Source organism: Nesoenas mayeri (genome assembly GCF_963082525.1).
Source record: "Nesoenas mayeri genome assembly, chromosome: 14".
Lineage (NCBI taxonomy): Eukaryota > Metazoa > Chordata > Aves > Columbiformes > Columbidae > Nesoenas > Nesoenas mayeri.
Genome location: NC_137556.1, coordinates 16,562,919 through 16,577,423, shown reverse-complemented (window position 1 = coordinate 16,577,423; position 14,505 = coordinate 16,562,919). Strand labels below are relative to the sequence as shown.

At 41.5% G+C, this 14,505-nt stretch overlaps 1 protein-coding gene across 9 annotated transcripts in view; it reads left to right on the top strand.

The window, feature by feature from the left end:
* ANKHD1 (ankyrin repeat and KH domain containing 1) overlaps positions 1–14,505 on the top strand; it is a gene marked incomplete at its 3' end in the record, with an annotated part of 115,094 nt that overhangs the window by 81,704 nt on the left and 18,885 nt on the right. For all 9 annotated transcript variants that reach the window (XR_013922845.1, XM_080353612.1, XM_080353610.1 and 6 more), the window contains 12 exons: positions 2,575–2,720; positions 2,857–2,968; positions 4,265–4,410; positions 5,380–5,522; positions 6,180–6,393; positions 7,579–7,754; positions 8,401–8,563; positions 9,679–9,774; positions 10,513–10,629; positions 11,324–11,498; positions 11,849–12,302; positions 12,739–12,816. Coding sequence is in view for 8 of the 9 variants with exons in the window: in XM_080353612.1 (XP_080209738.1) it covers positions 2,575–2,720; positions 2,857–2,968; positions 4,265–4,410; positions 5,380–5,522; positions 6,180–6,393; positions 7,579–7,754; positions 8,401–8,563; positions 9,679–9,774; positions 10,513–10,629; positions 11,324–11,498; positions 11,849–12,302; positions 12,739–12,816 (2,020 nt within the window). The remainder of the gene's footprint in view (positions 1–2,574; positions 2,721–2,856; positions 2,969–4,264; positions 4,411–5,379; positions 5,523–6,179; positions 6,394–7,578; positions 7,755–8,400; positions 8,564–9,678; positions 9,775–10,512; positions 10,630–11,323; positions 11,499–11,848; positions 12,303–12,738; positions 12,817–14,505) is intronic.

Genomic DNA, 14,505 nt, shown 5'->3' with positions numbered 1-14,505 from the left:
ATTGGTAGGACAGCCTCGCCTCCCTGGATGGGTTTCTCAGGAGCAGTAGCTGTCCCTCCTCCCATGATCGTGTTTGGTAATGCAGAAACATACTTGGAGAAATAGGAGTTAGCTGCAATTTCATACAAATGTCTGTGAAGGGATGTTGGAACCATTGTTCCAAGATCATCTCTGAGTTCAAAGTCTATATGTTGTTGTGTAGCTTAGGCTGAGCTAAGTCAGCCCCATGAAACTGCAGGTGGAAGTTCTCAAACATGTTTTGCTCCACAGAGCATGAATTACGTTGGTGCTCCATGGGGCCAGCTTGCCAGCCACAGCAGAGAAATAGAAAATGACATTTCAAAAAGTCCTGCAGTTTTGCAAACTCGGCAGTTATAGAGAGGATGTTTAGTCAGTGGGTGTTGTAGGACTGTTTCTTACAAGATTTTATTTTAATCAAGAGTTTGGTGTATTAATACAGGGTTCGTCTGCATTTCTGCCACCTTTGGTGTTCTCTCTCACATTTGACATTGTTACGTGAAGTCCTGAGTGCACACTCATATGTCAGGCACGTGATGAAAATCTAAAGTATGCAAGAAATACTTGGACATTTTCAGTCGTGGTTGTGAAGTGTAGAGACATAATGGAACCTGTAATAGCAACACTGAATATATTACGTTAAGGACTCTTAAACTGGCTCAAGGGGACTCCCTCTATACACTGCTGCTTTGTGTGCACATTTTTAAGTGCATCTCTAGTTACGAGGTCTGAAAGCACTGAGCCAGTGCCTTTCATGAGGACAGACCAGTTTGATTTCATCTAGGTCCTTAACGGAGTGATTTGGTATCTTGTATTTTAGAAGGAATAGTCTTTAGAAATCCCATTAGTGTCTCGCACCTGAGTGCATTGAGCAAGGAAACAATCGTATTGCATTCATTAATGCTCATCTGCTGCTGGAAGTGCTAATCTGTAGTAGGCACATGAAGTATTGGAGCTTTTCTGTTTGGAACTTTAATACCAACCTGGTTTGTGAAGATCGTAATGTCAACTCTGAATACAATATTTTGTTCCTTAAATGTAGTAGCTAGATGTTACTGCTGCCTTTTGCCTGTAGGTCAAGGAGAATGCTTTACTTAAAAAATACGATTGAAAACTGTCGCCTCCCAAACTTTCAGTGACAACCCCCCCACACCCATGTTTCCAGAACCCAGCTGAAGTGACCCGTCTGCACTTGCTCCAGCCTGTGATTCCATTGTTGCTCATACGCAGTCCTGTAGGCTGAATTAGTGCTATTAGTGATCATGTTGAGGATTTTTCTAAGACTTTCCATCTGCACCATTTTCCTATGAGTAACAGCTGGTGTGTCATTTCTCAATGGAAGGTGGAGCTGGGAAAGGTTTGCAAGTTTCTCCAACGTACACAGGTTTGAGTTCATCCTTCATCTTCCCTTATCGCTTGAAACACCTGGACAAAAGCAAAATGCTGCTATTTTTTACCTGCAGTTAGTGTTTTCCATCAGTTGCTCGTTTCAGAAATGCTACGAATACCATGTGTTTTGGAGTAATTAAAGCTAACCAGGTATTCCATCTAATGAAGCTGCTCGGTATAGAAATTTGGCAATCCAAAAGTCAAAATACTTGTCAAATCCAGCTGCTATATTAGCATGGCTTACTAGAGTTAAAGTGCATTCATAGCTAGTACAGAGCTTTGTTAAACCTTGCGGCCAATTATCCAGCTGAGCCTTAGATTCATCTGGGCTCCCCTCAGACTCTCTTGGCCCCATGATATATATGTGCAGGGATATTTCTCTGCTTGTTCTGCTCAAGTCTCATTTAAAACCAGTTGAATAAAATCTTCTCCTTTTTTTGGTTTGTTTGTTTTTTGTTTGGTTTAGGGCTTTTTTGGTTTTGCTTTTTAAAGAAGATAAAGTTGCATTCCGTGTGTCCCTGAGCTGCACTAGATCTTCACAATGAAATCTTTTACAGGCTGTGGATCAGTCAGAATAAATTGTAGGGAGCACAGATAGTTTTCAGCTTATTTTTGTTGACTGCCCCCTCCTGTCTGCTTCTCTTCCACCTTTCCTGGGTTGTTTTAACTCTGAGGCGTGATTAATGGTGTAAGTTGCTGTTGGTTATCTTGCTTTGAAAACCTGCTCTGAAAACGAGGTGTGCACTAACCTTACATGAAAAACTTTGGAATTCCAGAATGAGACTGTATTTCTGAACATTCAATTTGTGTTTTAGCGATCGATCGTTTGCTTGCTTAGACTGAGCCTATGATTAAACTCTAACAGGGAAGGTTACAATTCGAGAGGGGTAACTAATAATCTTCGTATTTCATACTCGTAATGCATACGGACTAATTCATAAAATTATTTTCTAACTTAACACAGTTTGGAGACGATACTTACACTGTTTAACTGCCGCAAAACCTCTTTGCACAAGACACCAACTTGGTTTTGTTTAGGAACACTTGCTGTGTTTCCCCTATTACTGTTTTGATATTAAACTGTTGCAGTTTCATGCGACTAAATCTTTATTCATATAAAGTGTGGCATTTCTCCAAGTGGGTTAATAACACACTGTTACTTTTCAGCTGTGAACAGCAGAGTGCCCAGTGGCTCCAGCAGCTCCTTGCACACCAACGAGTCCCCTACGCCTGAGCCCTGTTCACAGGCATCAAGCAACGTGCCCTCCCAGTCGGTGCTTCCCATGTATCCTTCGGTTGACATCGATGCACACGTGAGTAATTGCAGTTGGTTTAGAGTGGATTTGCTTTCTGCTAAGTTCTAGTTCAAATACTGTCTTTAAAATGTGAAAGCTCTCTTGAATGATTTTTAATTTTGGAATATATTTCTTTTTCTTCCCAACCATGAAGACCGAAAGTAATCATGACACTGCTCTGACCCTCGCGTGCGCAGGAGGTCATGAAGAACTTGTATCTGTGCTGATAGCACGTGGTGCCAATATTGAACACAGAGACAAGAAGGGTAAGCTGAAACAGTAGAACAGTTTGACCGGGAACTACAACTTGAAACAGAGAATTTCAAACTGGGAGCTGGGATTATTTGCTTCAGAAAATCACAGAGTCAGATAGTAGTCGAGGTTGGAAGGGACCTCTGGATATCATCCAGTCCAGCCCACCTGCTAAAGCAGGTTCACCTAGAGTAGATTGCACAGGAATGTGTCCAGATGGGCTTTGAATGTCTCCAGAGAAGGAGACTCCACAACATTCTGGTCAGCCTGTTCCTGGCTCTGGCACCTCAAAGGAAAGTTTCTCGTGACGTTTAGATGGAACCTCCCGTGCTTCAGTCTGTGCCCAGTGGGCACCACTGAAAACAGTCTGGTCCCATCTTCTTGACCTCCACCCTTCAGATCTTCATAAGCAGTGATGAGATCCCCTCTCAGCTTCTTCTCCAGGCTGAACAGACCCAGCTCTCTCAGTCTTTCCTCGTAAGAAAGATGCTCCAGACCCCTCATCATTTTTGTAACCCGCCGCTGGACTCAATTACTCCAGTAATTGACCAAAAATGACCAAAGCTTGCAAAAATTTGGAACTGCATTCTTACATTTCATGTAGAAATATTGGCCATAGAAAGCCAGTGACATTGCGTGACCTTTTCTGTGTATTTTTGAAGGGAAGTGCATCTGAGCGATATCTTAAGCAGATGTGCGAAATATGAAGCACTTTTGTACTTATGATTCATCATCTACAAAAGACCTTAGCATACTAGATAGAGTGGCTAGTGGTGGTAAATACCGAATCTTGGCTTTCAAAGTGAATGGGGAGTAGTCGCCAGATTGTGTATCATATTGTTCCCACTAACGGAGTTCAGCAAAACCTGAAATCTTCTAGAGCTGAGAGAACAAAACCACCATGTCTCTCTCCTTGGAACTCACCTTGGCCACTGGAAATAAGCAACATGCACAGTGCAGATGTATTCACTTGTTGGAGCTTTATTAAACAGGAATCAAGTGGAAAGCTGTGACTTCTCGAAAGAGATGAGTTGGTTGGAACACTCCAAATGATCAGTGCAAGTACTGCTTAGATTTCTTTTGAAGAGCCTTTGATTATATTTGACTGGAATCAGAGCCTAAATGTGTAAGGGTCAGAAGAGGCCTATCAAGGGTCTGAGATTGTGACCTATATGAGGAAACTTCTAGTCTGAGGAAGACACATCTGATCAACAGAAGTCTTTGTGAATTAACCCTTTTGTGCATTTTTGCTCCTTAATAATACTTTTGCGAGTCTAAAGGTTGTTTTAAACATGATCTCTTGTAACTAGGTTTTACACCTTTGATTCTGGCTGCAACTGCTGGACATGTTGGAGTAGTGGAAATTCTTCTAGATAAAGGTGGGGATATAGAAGCACAGTCTGAGCGCACAAAGGATACTCCGCTTTCGTTGGCATGCTCCGGTGGACGCCAAGAGGTACAGACATATTTGTCTTCAATGCGTTTGAATTGGTTTTTGTAGGTAGTTTGGGTTTTTTGAGTTTTTGTTTGGTTGGTTTTGGTTTTATTTTGTTTATGGTATAATAGATCATCCTTTTTCTGGGAGGTTTTTAAGCCTTTATAAGTGTAGCCAATTGAAGTCTTTTTCTTCTTCTAAGACAAAAGGGAATTTATTCTTCTCTCCCTTGGCTATCCTAGTTTTGTTAGCTGATGTTTGCTATAACTTTTGGTCATTCTTCAGTCCATGTATCCTTGCAAGGTAAGTCCTTTTGTAAGGGATGCAAAGATGCTTAATGAGTAACTTTATTCATTGAACACTCACGTTATGCATCCTCCGTGCTGTCAAAACTAAAACAGCTGGGGCAGGCTCACAAGGACAGAAATGTGAATTTTGTGTTGGCAATCCATGGTGTTGGTGGTAATCTGCAGGGCTGATAATTCAGCTTCTGGTAGAGAAGTCCTTCTTCATCCTTGTTCCAGTAACTTAGGTCAGTCTGATTTTTACCATATGTTTTGTTGGACAAACCATATAATAAAGATGCTAAAACTTGGTTCAAATGTCATCTGAATTGAAGTAGTAGGAGTTAAGAGGCACTCAAACGGTGTGAGCCATTAGGGAGTGGGATAGATCCCTTATTGCAAACCTAAGATTCACACAAAGAGCTTCCCTTTAAAGCCTTGCATTTTTGATTAGGTAAAATAATCTTTCTGGTAGACAAGTGCTACGCTGCTACAACCCACGCAGATTAGCTGTTGTATTCATTCCTTGCTAAGTCTGTACAGCGTGTACATAAAAGTAAAGCAAGAGAGGAGAGAGGTTTTCCTGTAGAACTTTATCTATTGACAGTGGAAACTGGAAGGTTTGAACATGCTATAACATCCTTTCACTTCCTGGATAATAGCGAAGGCCACAGTATGGTTTTTGATATGCATGCTGTCTTTTCAGGTTGTCGATTTGCTGTTGGCCCGGGGAGCAAATAAAGAACATAGGAATGTGTCTGATTATACACCATTAAGCCTTGCTGCATCTGGTGGCTATGTTAATATCATCAAGATTCTTCTCAATGCTGGGGCAGAAATTAATTCAAGGTAATGTACGATGTGCACTAGATGAATGCACTATAGCACTGACGCTCCGTTTTTGTCTATGTATCAAGGCGCAGATTGGAATCTCTAGTGCTTGCAGACCTCCTTGCAGTCTTTCTGCACTGATGTTATCCTTTATGTTCCTGTTATCTTCGTGCCTTTAACTACCACAAACTTCATCTCCCTTACACCGAAATTTTAAGGGATTGTTCTTGTTTGCAAACCTACTCCTTTCCTTTTCCACCATTCTAGGATCTAGAAATCAAACTGTATTTCCAGTAGAACCAGGTAAAGGAGCCAGGCAAAGCATTCAGAGCAGCTCTATGTGTGTGTTTGAACATCTCTTTTTCAGTAAGAGGAGCAAATTTACAAAGCTTACGTATATTCTATCACTACTGAAAGTTAAAACTGCAGCATGTTTTTTTCTGGATGAATCAGATGCAGCCTTGATTTTTAGTGTATGTAGTTTAAGGCTTATGTGTACTTCAGCCTTTTCAACGTCTAAAAGCTGAATGTATTTTCCTTTTTTATAAATTGTAATTGTCTATTGCATGGTTTCTCCTAATCGATTCAAAAAATGCCAGTATTTTAGGTCAGTGTCTATATTTGTTTATGTTATATGTTCCTTTCTGAGAACTGTGGTGTTTTCTTTCCCTCCAGGACTGGGAGCAAGCTCGGTATTTCTCCTCTGATGCTGGCTGCTATGAATGGCCACGTACCTGCTGTGAAGCTATTGCTCGATATGGGTTCTGATATTAACGCCCAAATTGAGACTAACCGGAACACAGCCCTCACCCTGGCCTGTTTCCAGGGCCGAGCAGAGGTGGTCAGTCTGCTCTTGGACAGGAAGGCCAACGTCGAGCACAGGGCAAAGGTAAGTGTGCGAGTCGCCTTTCCTTATGACTTATTTCTAACAGGTGGTTTCTCCAAGTCATTGAGTTTCTTCAAGTTTCCCTGTTGCTTTGAGCCTCTCTGAGCTCAGAGGATTTGTTAAATGTTCTGAAACAAGTTTGCCTTAAAAACCAAACGAACAGAAAGCATCAATGATGATGATGATTTTTTTGCATCAGGGAAAGCTGACAGGTCCTTCTGAGTTCATAATGAAGCTTAGATTGGCTCTGTTCTGCAGTGCTTAAGCTTGATGTGATATTCATTAACAGAATGGCTAGATATACATATTTTTTACACATGACTGAAGTTTAGGCAGGAAAAGAATAGTGTTGCTTATGGTGATTCTCATGTAGAGCAGATTTCTTGTCTACAACAGCAGTAGTGCAATCAAACTTTGTAAAGCTTTGTAGAACCCGTGGCTTCAGTACTGTGACTTTCTGTGCCTCTGAAATGCTTCACAGGTCCCATCCTTTGGTACTCTGGGACAGCTTTGTGTCTCCTGCCATAAAGCAAGCTTAAAGCTTGTGTAGACAGCCAGACTGATTTCCCCAGCACAAAGGAATTTTTGGTAACTCCTAAGGCTGCTGAAATAATTGCTGTGTCTGTCTACCCCGCCTGCTTCTGGAGTGACTGTGGCTGGAGAAAAGGGGATATGGATAAAAGCCAGCTCTCAAATGGTCAGTTGGGCATGTTAGCAGCTAGTATAAGTTTATTTAACAGTTTTAGCCTGGCAAATAAGTTGGGCCCAGATCAGTGTCAGTGCTAAGGGAAACTAGAGAAAAGCTATAAAGCCATTTTCTGGACATTTTTGTAGAAACACTTGTGTCTTCATTTGCATCTGTTCTAACTTCTGTTTTAGAGATCCTGTTGTAAACTTTGTTTTTGCTGTTGAGACAGGTATCTGGTGGTACTTAGTCAACCATTTGCCTGGGTTTGTATAAATCAAAGCCCGAGAGAATTTGGGTTTTGTGTTGTGGGATTTTTTGGGGGGTTGTTTCATTTGGGGTGGGGTTTTTTTTGAGAAGGAGACTGCTTGAACTTTAGGCTTCTAAACTAAATATAGGCAGCTTAAAAAAGAACCTGATTTCCCCCATATAGAAATCATTTATGTCTTATCCAAAGTGTATTGTAGAAACTTCACGCTCTGTAAGTCGTTCTCTTTGCACAGACTGGCCTCACCCCTCTGATGGAAGCGGCTTCAGGAGGATATGCAGAGGTCGGAAGGGTTCTCCTTGATAAAGGAGCAGATGTTAATGCTCCACCTGTGCCTTCCTCAAGAGATACAGCTTTAACAATTGCAGCAGATAAGGGTCACTACAAGTTCTGTGAGCTCCTGATTAATCGGTAAATTACTTCTTCTCATTAAAGGCACATTCGTTCTGTATTCCTCTGTGGCAAGAGTGCCCTTGTTTACATTGCCTCATGCATCTGAGAGCAAAGGGAATGGGAAGCTCTTTAAGTAGTTGTATCTGTTCCCTCCTCTCCAGTGTATTCTGGAGTATCCTGCCACTCCAGTGTTAATTAATGTAAGCAGGCAGCTGGGTCCAGAGGTGAGCAAACAGTGTCTGGCTTGACAGCTCTGTCAGCTCTGCATTAATCCAGTAATTCCAACACGGGCATCTCCCCGCTATCACGGAGGGGGCGAAGCCTGGCAGTAGCTCTCGAGCTCTTCAAGCGTAATGCTGTGTGCAGCTGAAATCTTGTCACCACATTAATGATAATTTAAAGGACCTATGGTTGCTACTTGCATAGCTCTGGTACAGTAGGCTACATTATGTGTTTGTTTCTGTAAGGGAGGTTTAAATAATCCTTGCGTCACTATGTTACAACTTAAACAGCAGATCTCAGGGGCAGAATTTCTCTATCTAGCCACTACATTCCAGTAATTCAAGTTATATATCCAATTTTACTCTGATCTTTCATGGTGTTACTTCGCAGATTCCACCTTTAGTTATACCTCGTTTCTCTCAATTACACTTGTACGTTTTAGAGGAGCACATATTGACGTTCGCAACAAGAAAGGAAACACACCTCTGTGGTTGGCAGCTAATGGTGGGCACTATGACGTGGTTCAGTTGCTGGTGCAGGCAGGAGCAGACGTGGATGCTGCAGATAACCGAAAAATTACACCTCTTATGTCAGCATTTCGCAAGGTAGGAGACCAACCTAATTTTCTATTTAAGCACTAAATGTTTTCAAAACACAGTTTCTTATTTACTCTTAAATCTGAATGCTTGGGTTTGGAAGAATTCAATGTAACACAGCAAAATTAGTATTGTGATAAAATGCCTGTTTTAAAGTCATCGTAATCTGTGTCCTTCATACAGATCTAATTTTTGAGAGGTGAAAAGCTTTGTTCCATTAAGTATGTTAATTTTATTATTTCCAGTTGTACACTGTCCAAAAACTTACGCTGTTTGAGATTTTACCATCTTGAGATTACCATGGTCCTCTCTAAACTTCTGCAGATTATACTGCTTGTTTCAGTCCTGCTTTCTTGATGAACAAACTTACCAGTATGTAATAAGCTGACGTGACTCCTTTGTGCTTTTCCTGTTCCACTCGTAATCTCTTGTTGAGTGGGACACTTTGTGTAGTCAGCTCTTTTGTCACCATCTTTCCTTTTTGGAGGAAGAACATTGCTTTGTGGTGGTTTCATCGCTTACGTTGTTGGATGCAAGGACCATAGCTATAGCAGAGGAGTTTATTAATTGTAGCTGCTTTGCCTTTAACAAGACATCAAACAAGCGTACAGCTTTCTTGACAAACACCAATACTGAGCACGCCACTGCTGTCCCTCCGTTGCATTCAAATAGTTTTGAGGACAACGGTTGCGTATCTTCTGTGTGGTTGCACAGTGTGCCACGTCAGTGAGTGGATCCTGCAGCAAAGGGATGTTTTTGCCAGGATGATATCAGGATAATATTCAGGGGGCTCAGTTCCCTGATCAGATTTCCCTTGGAATTGAACAATCTAAGTGAACTGCGTGGTTTAAGTGACAAGGGAGTGGATTGGCGTGACAGGTGGAGTCAAAAGATGGTGTTTGCTTGTGGGAGAGCTTGTCTTGGCCGCCATGATGTACAACAGCAAACATGCTGTCAACACTGAGCAAGCAGTAACTGTTTCTTCCCAAAGAGCAGCTTACCAGAAATGTTCTGGCTTGTTTTCAGTCTTTTGTATTGGATGAAGATAATATCGAACTTGTGTTTTGATGCTGAATGTTGACAATTGTATGCAAGAGACTACAATTTTTTTTTTGCTACTCTAGGGGCATGTGAAAGTAGTTCAGTTCCTGGTGAAAGAAGTTAACCAGTTTCCTTCGGACATTGAATGCATGCGATACATCGCGACAATAACTGACAAGGTGAGTTTAACTTCCGGAAAAGACCCTGTCCTGTATTTTCTGCAGAAATGTACATGAGAAATATAAATGAGAAATCAGTTTTGGGCCCCTCATGCCAAGAAAGAGCTTGAGGTGCTGGAGGGAGTGGAGAGAAGGGAACGGAGCTGGTGAGGGGCTGGAGCACAAGTGTGATGGGAGCGGCTGAGGGACCTGGGGGTTCAGCTGGAGAACAGGAGCTGAGGGGAGACCTTCTGATCTCTGAACTGCCTGAAAGGAGCTTGGAGCCAGGGGGGTCGGGCTCTGCTCCCCAGGAACAAGCGCCAGGAGCAGAGGAAACGGCCTCAAGTTGCGCCAGGGGAGGTTGAGGTTGAATGTGGGAACAATTTCTTCCCCAAAGGGCTGTGGGGCATTGGAACAGGCTGCCCAGGGCAGTGCTGGAGTCACCATCCCTGGAGGGCTGGACAGACGGACATGAGGTTCTCAGGGACATGGATTACAGGTGGACTTGGCAATGTTGGGTTAATGGTTGGACTCGATGATCTTGAGGGTCACTTCCAACCAAAATGATTCTATGAATTTTTTAAGTATTCAAAAAATGAATGTACATGTTTGCTCACGTACATTTGATTCAGAGTACTATTCTGTGGATATAGATTACATGTTTATGAACACAGGGAAGCTAATCTCCTGTTTGTAGAGCAAGCCTCAGTCATCAATTGTAGTTTATTACAGAGATAGTAAAATAAATTTGCATTCCAGGACCTATTGAAAAAGTGTCACCAGTGTGTGGAGACGATTGTGAAAGCTAAAGACCAGCAGGCTGCAGAAGCAAATAAGAATGCAACTATATTGCTGAAGGAGCTAGACCTCGAAAAAGTGAGTAGAGAATTGCTGTTGTGTAGTCTAATGGTTTGAACTGTGTGTTCATCTATAGGCTGTGTTCATCTCTATTTCCTGTGGGTGCTGCTTGGGGCCATAGTTCTTAATGCTGTTGACTGCCTGTGTTTTCCTTCCTTTAATATACAAAAAGTGAAATGTATACTGAGGGTGGCAAATTAGAACAGACTTTTCTTCAGCCTAAAAACTGTCATTTTTAGGAAAGCCTGGACTTGGCAATAGTTACTTTAGGTAGTAGCTCTCTTTCATTACTTCAGCATAGCTGATGTGTGAATAAGGGAGGTCTTGGCAGTGTATACATGGCATGTTGTATATTGTGTAAGATGTAGACCATAAGCATTGTATGGCCGTCTATTAAACGTTTTTTGAAAAAGGGACTGAAGCGATGAGGCATTTTTCTGGTTTTCCAGTTAAATGATGTTTTATAATACCCCTGTTTTGGTGGTTATTTAGTTGTCATTCTTTAGAATTTATTTGTGACCAGCTAGTCCTGGTGTTCCGTAAGGTCTGCTCAGTTTCTGCGTAGTGATTCAGTATGTGACAAAGTCATTCTAGTTCATCGTGCTCTCCTCTCCTTTCTCCTTCCTCCCAGATGTCTAGGGAAGATCTAAATTATAAGTGTAATTTAGTTTGTGTGAAAATGTTTAAATATGGATCCTTTTCTCCTACATAGTCGAGAGAGGAGAGCAGAAAACAAGCTCTTGCAGCTAAAAGGGAGAAAAGAAAGGAAAAGAGAAAGAAGAAGAAAGAGGAACAAAAAAGAAAACAAGAAGAAGATGAAGAAAACAAGCCTAAAGAAACGCTGGAACTGCAAGAAGATGACGATGAAGAAGAAAATGATGATGAAGGTAAAGAACAAGTGTTTCTATGAGCAGTGTAGTTGTGTGGGTGCCTTTTTTAACCATCTAGGTAAGGAAATCTCTCTGAAAGCTGCTTCTCTGGTGCTGTGACCTTGCATACCTCTGCCCTGGTTCTTCCCTCTGCAGTCAGAATTCCTGGCAAAATGGCTTTGTTCACTTTCTTCCCCCCTCCTTTGTTCCCAAAAGTGTTTTGCTCATGGAGGATTTACAGCAGAATGTGGTGCAAATACTTTTGCCAGCTCAGCAAGGAGCAGAACTTCAGCTACAGTGTCTTCAGTCAGGGCGCTGATTTTTGTATTTTGTGGGTTTTGATTGTACATTGACTGTTTTTCTTTCAGTGGAGCAAGAAGTTCCTATAGAGCCTCCCAGTGCAACTACTACAACTACAATTGGAATTTCTGCGACTTCAACTACTTTCACCAATGCCTTTGGGAAGAAGAGAGCTAATGTGGTGACTACCCCCAGCACAAACCGAAAAAATAAGAAAAACAAAACGAAAGAGACTCCTCAGAATATGCAGATAATTTTGCCAGATCAGCATATATCTCTAGCACAGCAAAAAGCAGATAAAAATAAAATAAACGGAGAGCCAAGAGGTGGTGGCGCAAGTGGGAATAGCGATTCGGATAACTTGGACAGCACGGATTGCAATAGCGAAAGTAGCAGTGGAAGTAAAAGCCAAGAGCTGAACTTCACGATGGATACAAATGGCTCTGAGCGGCGCTACGCCTCCTTGCTTATCCCCGCCCAGGAGGAGAAAACGAGCACCTCGGCTTCAAAAACACCAACAAGGTGAGACTGCTGTCTTGCTTCCCTTCTGATTCACAGGGTTTTACCTGTACCATTATACATTCTCTGTAGCTTAAGCTTTACACCAGCTGGTACATTCCTGAAGTCTAGAGAGACTGAATTTGCTTTATTTGCGTGGCTGTTAAATAATACTGTCAAGTTTGTTGAATGCAATCTCTTTAAAATCATAATGAAAAGCTTTTTTCTATTTTGGATTGCTGGCTATTTTTTATACTACTTTAGCAAAACAGCCACTTTTCTCTCTGCACTATTAAGGTATCCATGTTGCATTGTCAGCTTTATCAGAATAGATTTTAAAGTGAACAGGCTGGGAATTTAAAAAGGAAATGCTAGCTTATAATCTTTTCACAGAGGTGGTTTTGTTACGTTTTGGTTGTTTCATCATTAACTCATTTGACTTCAATCTCTTTGTTTTAAGGAGGGAAGAAGTTGATGACTCTGAGCCTTTCAGCTGCCAGGTCGATGGCCAGTTTGATTTAACTTTGTCAAACCAGAGGTGAGAGTCAAAAGAACTCTGTGAATGTACAAGGGCCATATGAATTGTTTGGAAAACCATTCAGTTGCCAAGGTTACTAATAACTTCTATAATATATATATGAATCAAAAAGCTTATATCTTATCTTAATCTGTAGTCTTTGCTTATTTTTACATACAAGTACTATGAGTCTAATCCTCCGTAATTGTCTGTTTTCTTTTCCTGCACGAAGGGAGGGGAGCAGGTATAGGGGTTGACCTACAGGGCAGCTGGCTGACTGAGAACGCAGCTTCAATAGGAACACAAAGATGGGATCAAAAAGGGCAGCAGGCGAGAGGGCTGTTGCCAGTTGATTGAGTCACTTGTCTGGGAGTGGGAAGAGAGTCAGAATTTTGGGGTTTCTTTTCTTTAGGTGCAGAATGAGTGCATTTGTGGGGGTCGCTTTGGATTACCCTTAGGAATGTTAGAAATGGGATTTTTGTCTATGTTCTTTTTTTATGAACAGATATTGTTTCTGCCTTGGACCTTTTGTCCAAGGTCTCCTACAAAAGCCTTGGAATCCTGTGCAGGTCACTACAGCAGGACTAACTAAACACATACTTGGAACTCCTTGTTCGAAGCAGTGCTTCTGTTAGATAAAGTTCACCTTAGAAACAAGACAGTATATAAGCATCAGAATGGGGCTAGTGGAATTTATGAACTTCTGCAGGTGCTCTTTGGCTCTTGCACTACACAGGCTGTCTGAAAATTGTTTCTAAATTTGCTCTTCCTGAATTCCTCTTCCCTTTAGTCATGGACACACTGATGTCAAGGCTATTGTAATTGAAACTCAGAACTCACAATGATGCTTTTTGGAAAACATTTTTAAACAAAGCAGAAAAAAGTCTGCTCTGGAGTTGATGTTGCTGAAGATGTCCCTGCTCATGGCAGGGATTGGACTAGAGGAGTCTTGAAGGTCCCTTCCAACCCCACTATTCTGTGATTCTATGATGCTCCACAATGGACTTTGTTCTTTTCTTTCATATTCATTTTCTTGTTCTCTTTGCCTCAGTATTACCTGAGAACAAGTAGAGTTCTCCATAGAACTTTTAAATGCCTCAGACAGGTGTATTATGAGAGCGCTAGAACTAACTAAGGTAAGAGGGAAAAGGCTGCCATTTAAAAAGGCATATTATCTCAACATTGCTTTTCATATAATCAGTATGCTTGGGTTACTTAAGTGTGGATAGATCTTGGAAGTTTGTGTAAAGTGTAGTATAAGTGAACAGTTTGCCCGCAAGAAGACGCAATAAACATAAAATGCTGTAAAGAATGGGGAATAAAATGGCAGAATAAAAACTTGCGTATAGTAGAGAGGAGGAGTGATGCTTAGCAGGACATCTGTTTCCAGCTATGCCATAGATTTGCTGGGGCAAATCACATACGGCTGGTTTTTTCAGTGACTTTTGAAGACTGCAGACTGTTTCAATGCTGCACATGAACTTACGCACTCCCAGTGCTGCTTTTTTTACCTCCACATAGATCAGTTAGCTTAACAAGAGATGGCTCGTTCTTTCTTTCTTTTTCTCTCTCCCCCAAACTTTGCATTGTCTGCATCACTAAACTATTGCTACAGCTGTATTAATACAGGTAATGTTTGGGCATCTGCTTCCAAATTGATATCACTGGGACTTAAGTACATAGATATGCTCAACTATCTGTGCCTCAGTT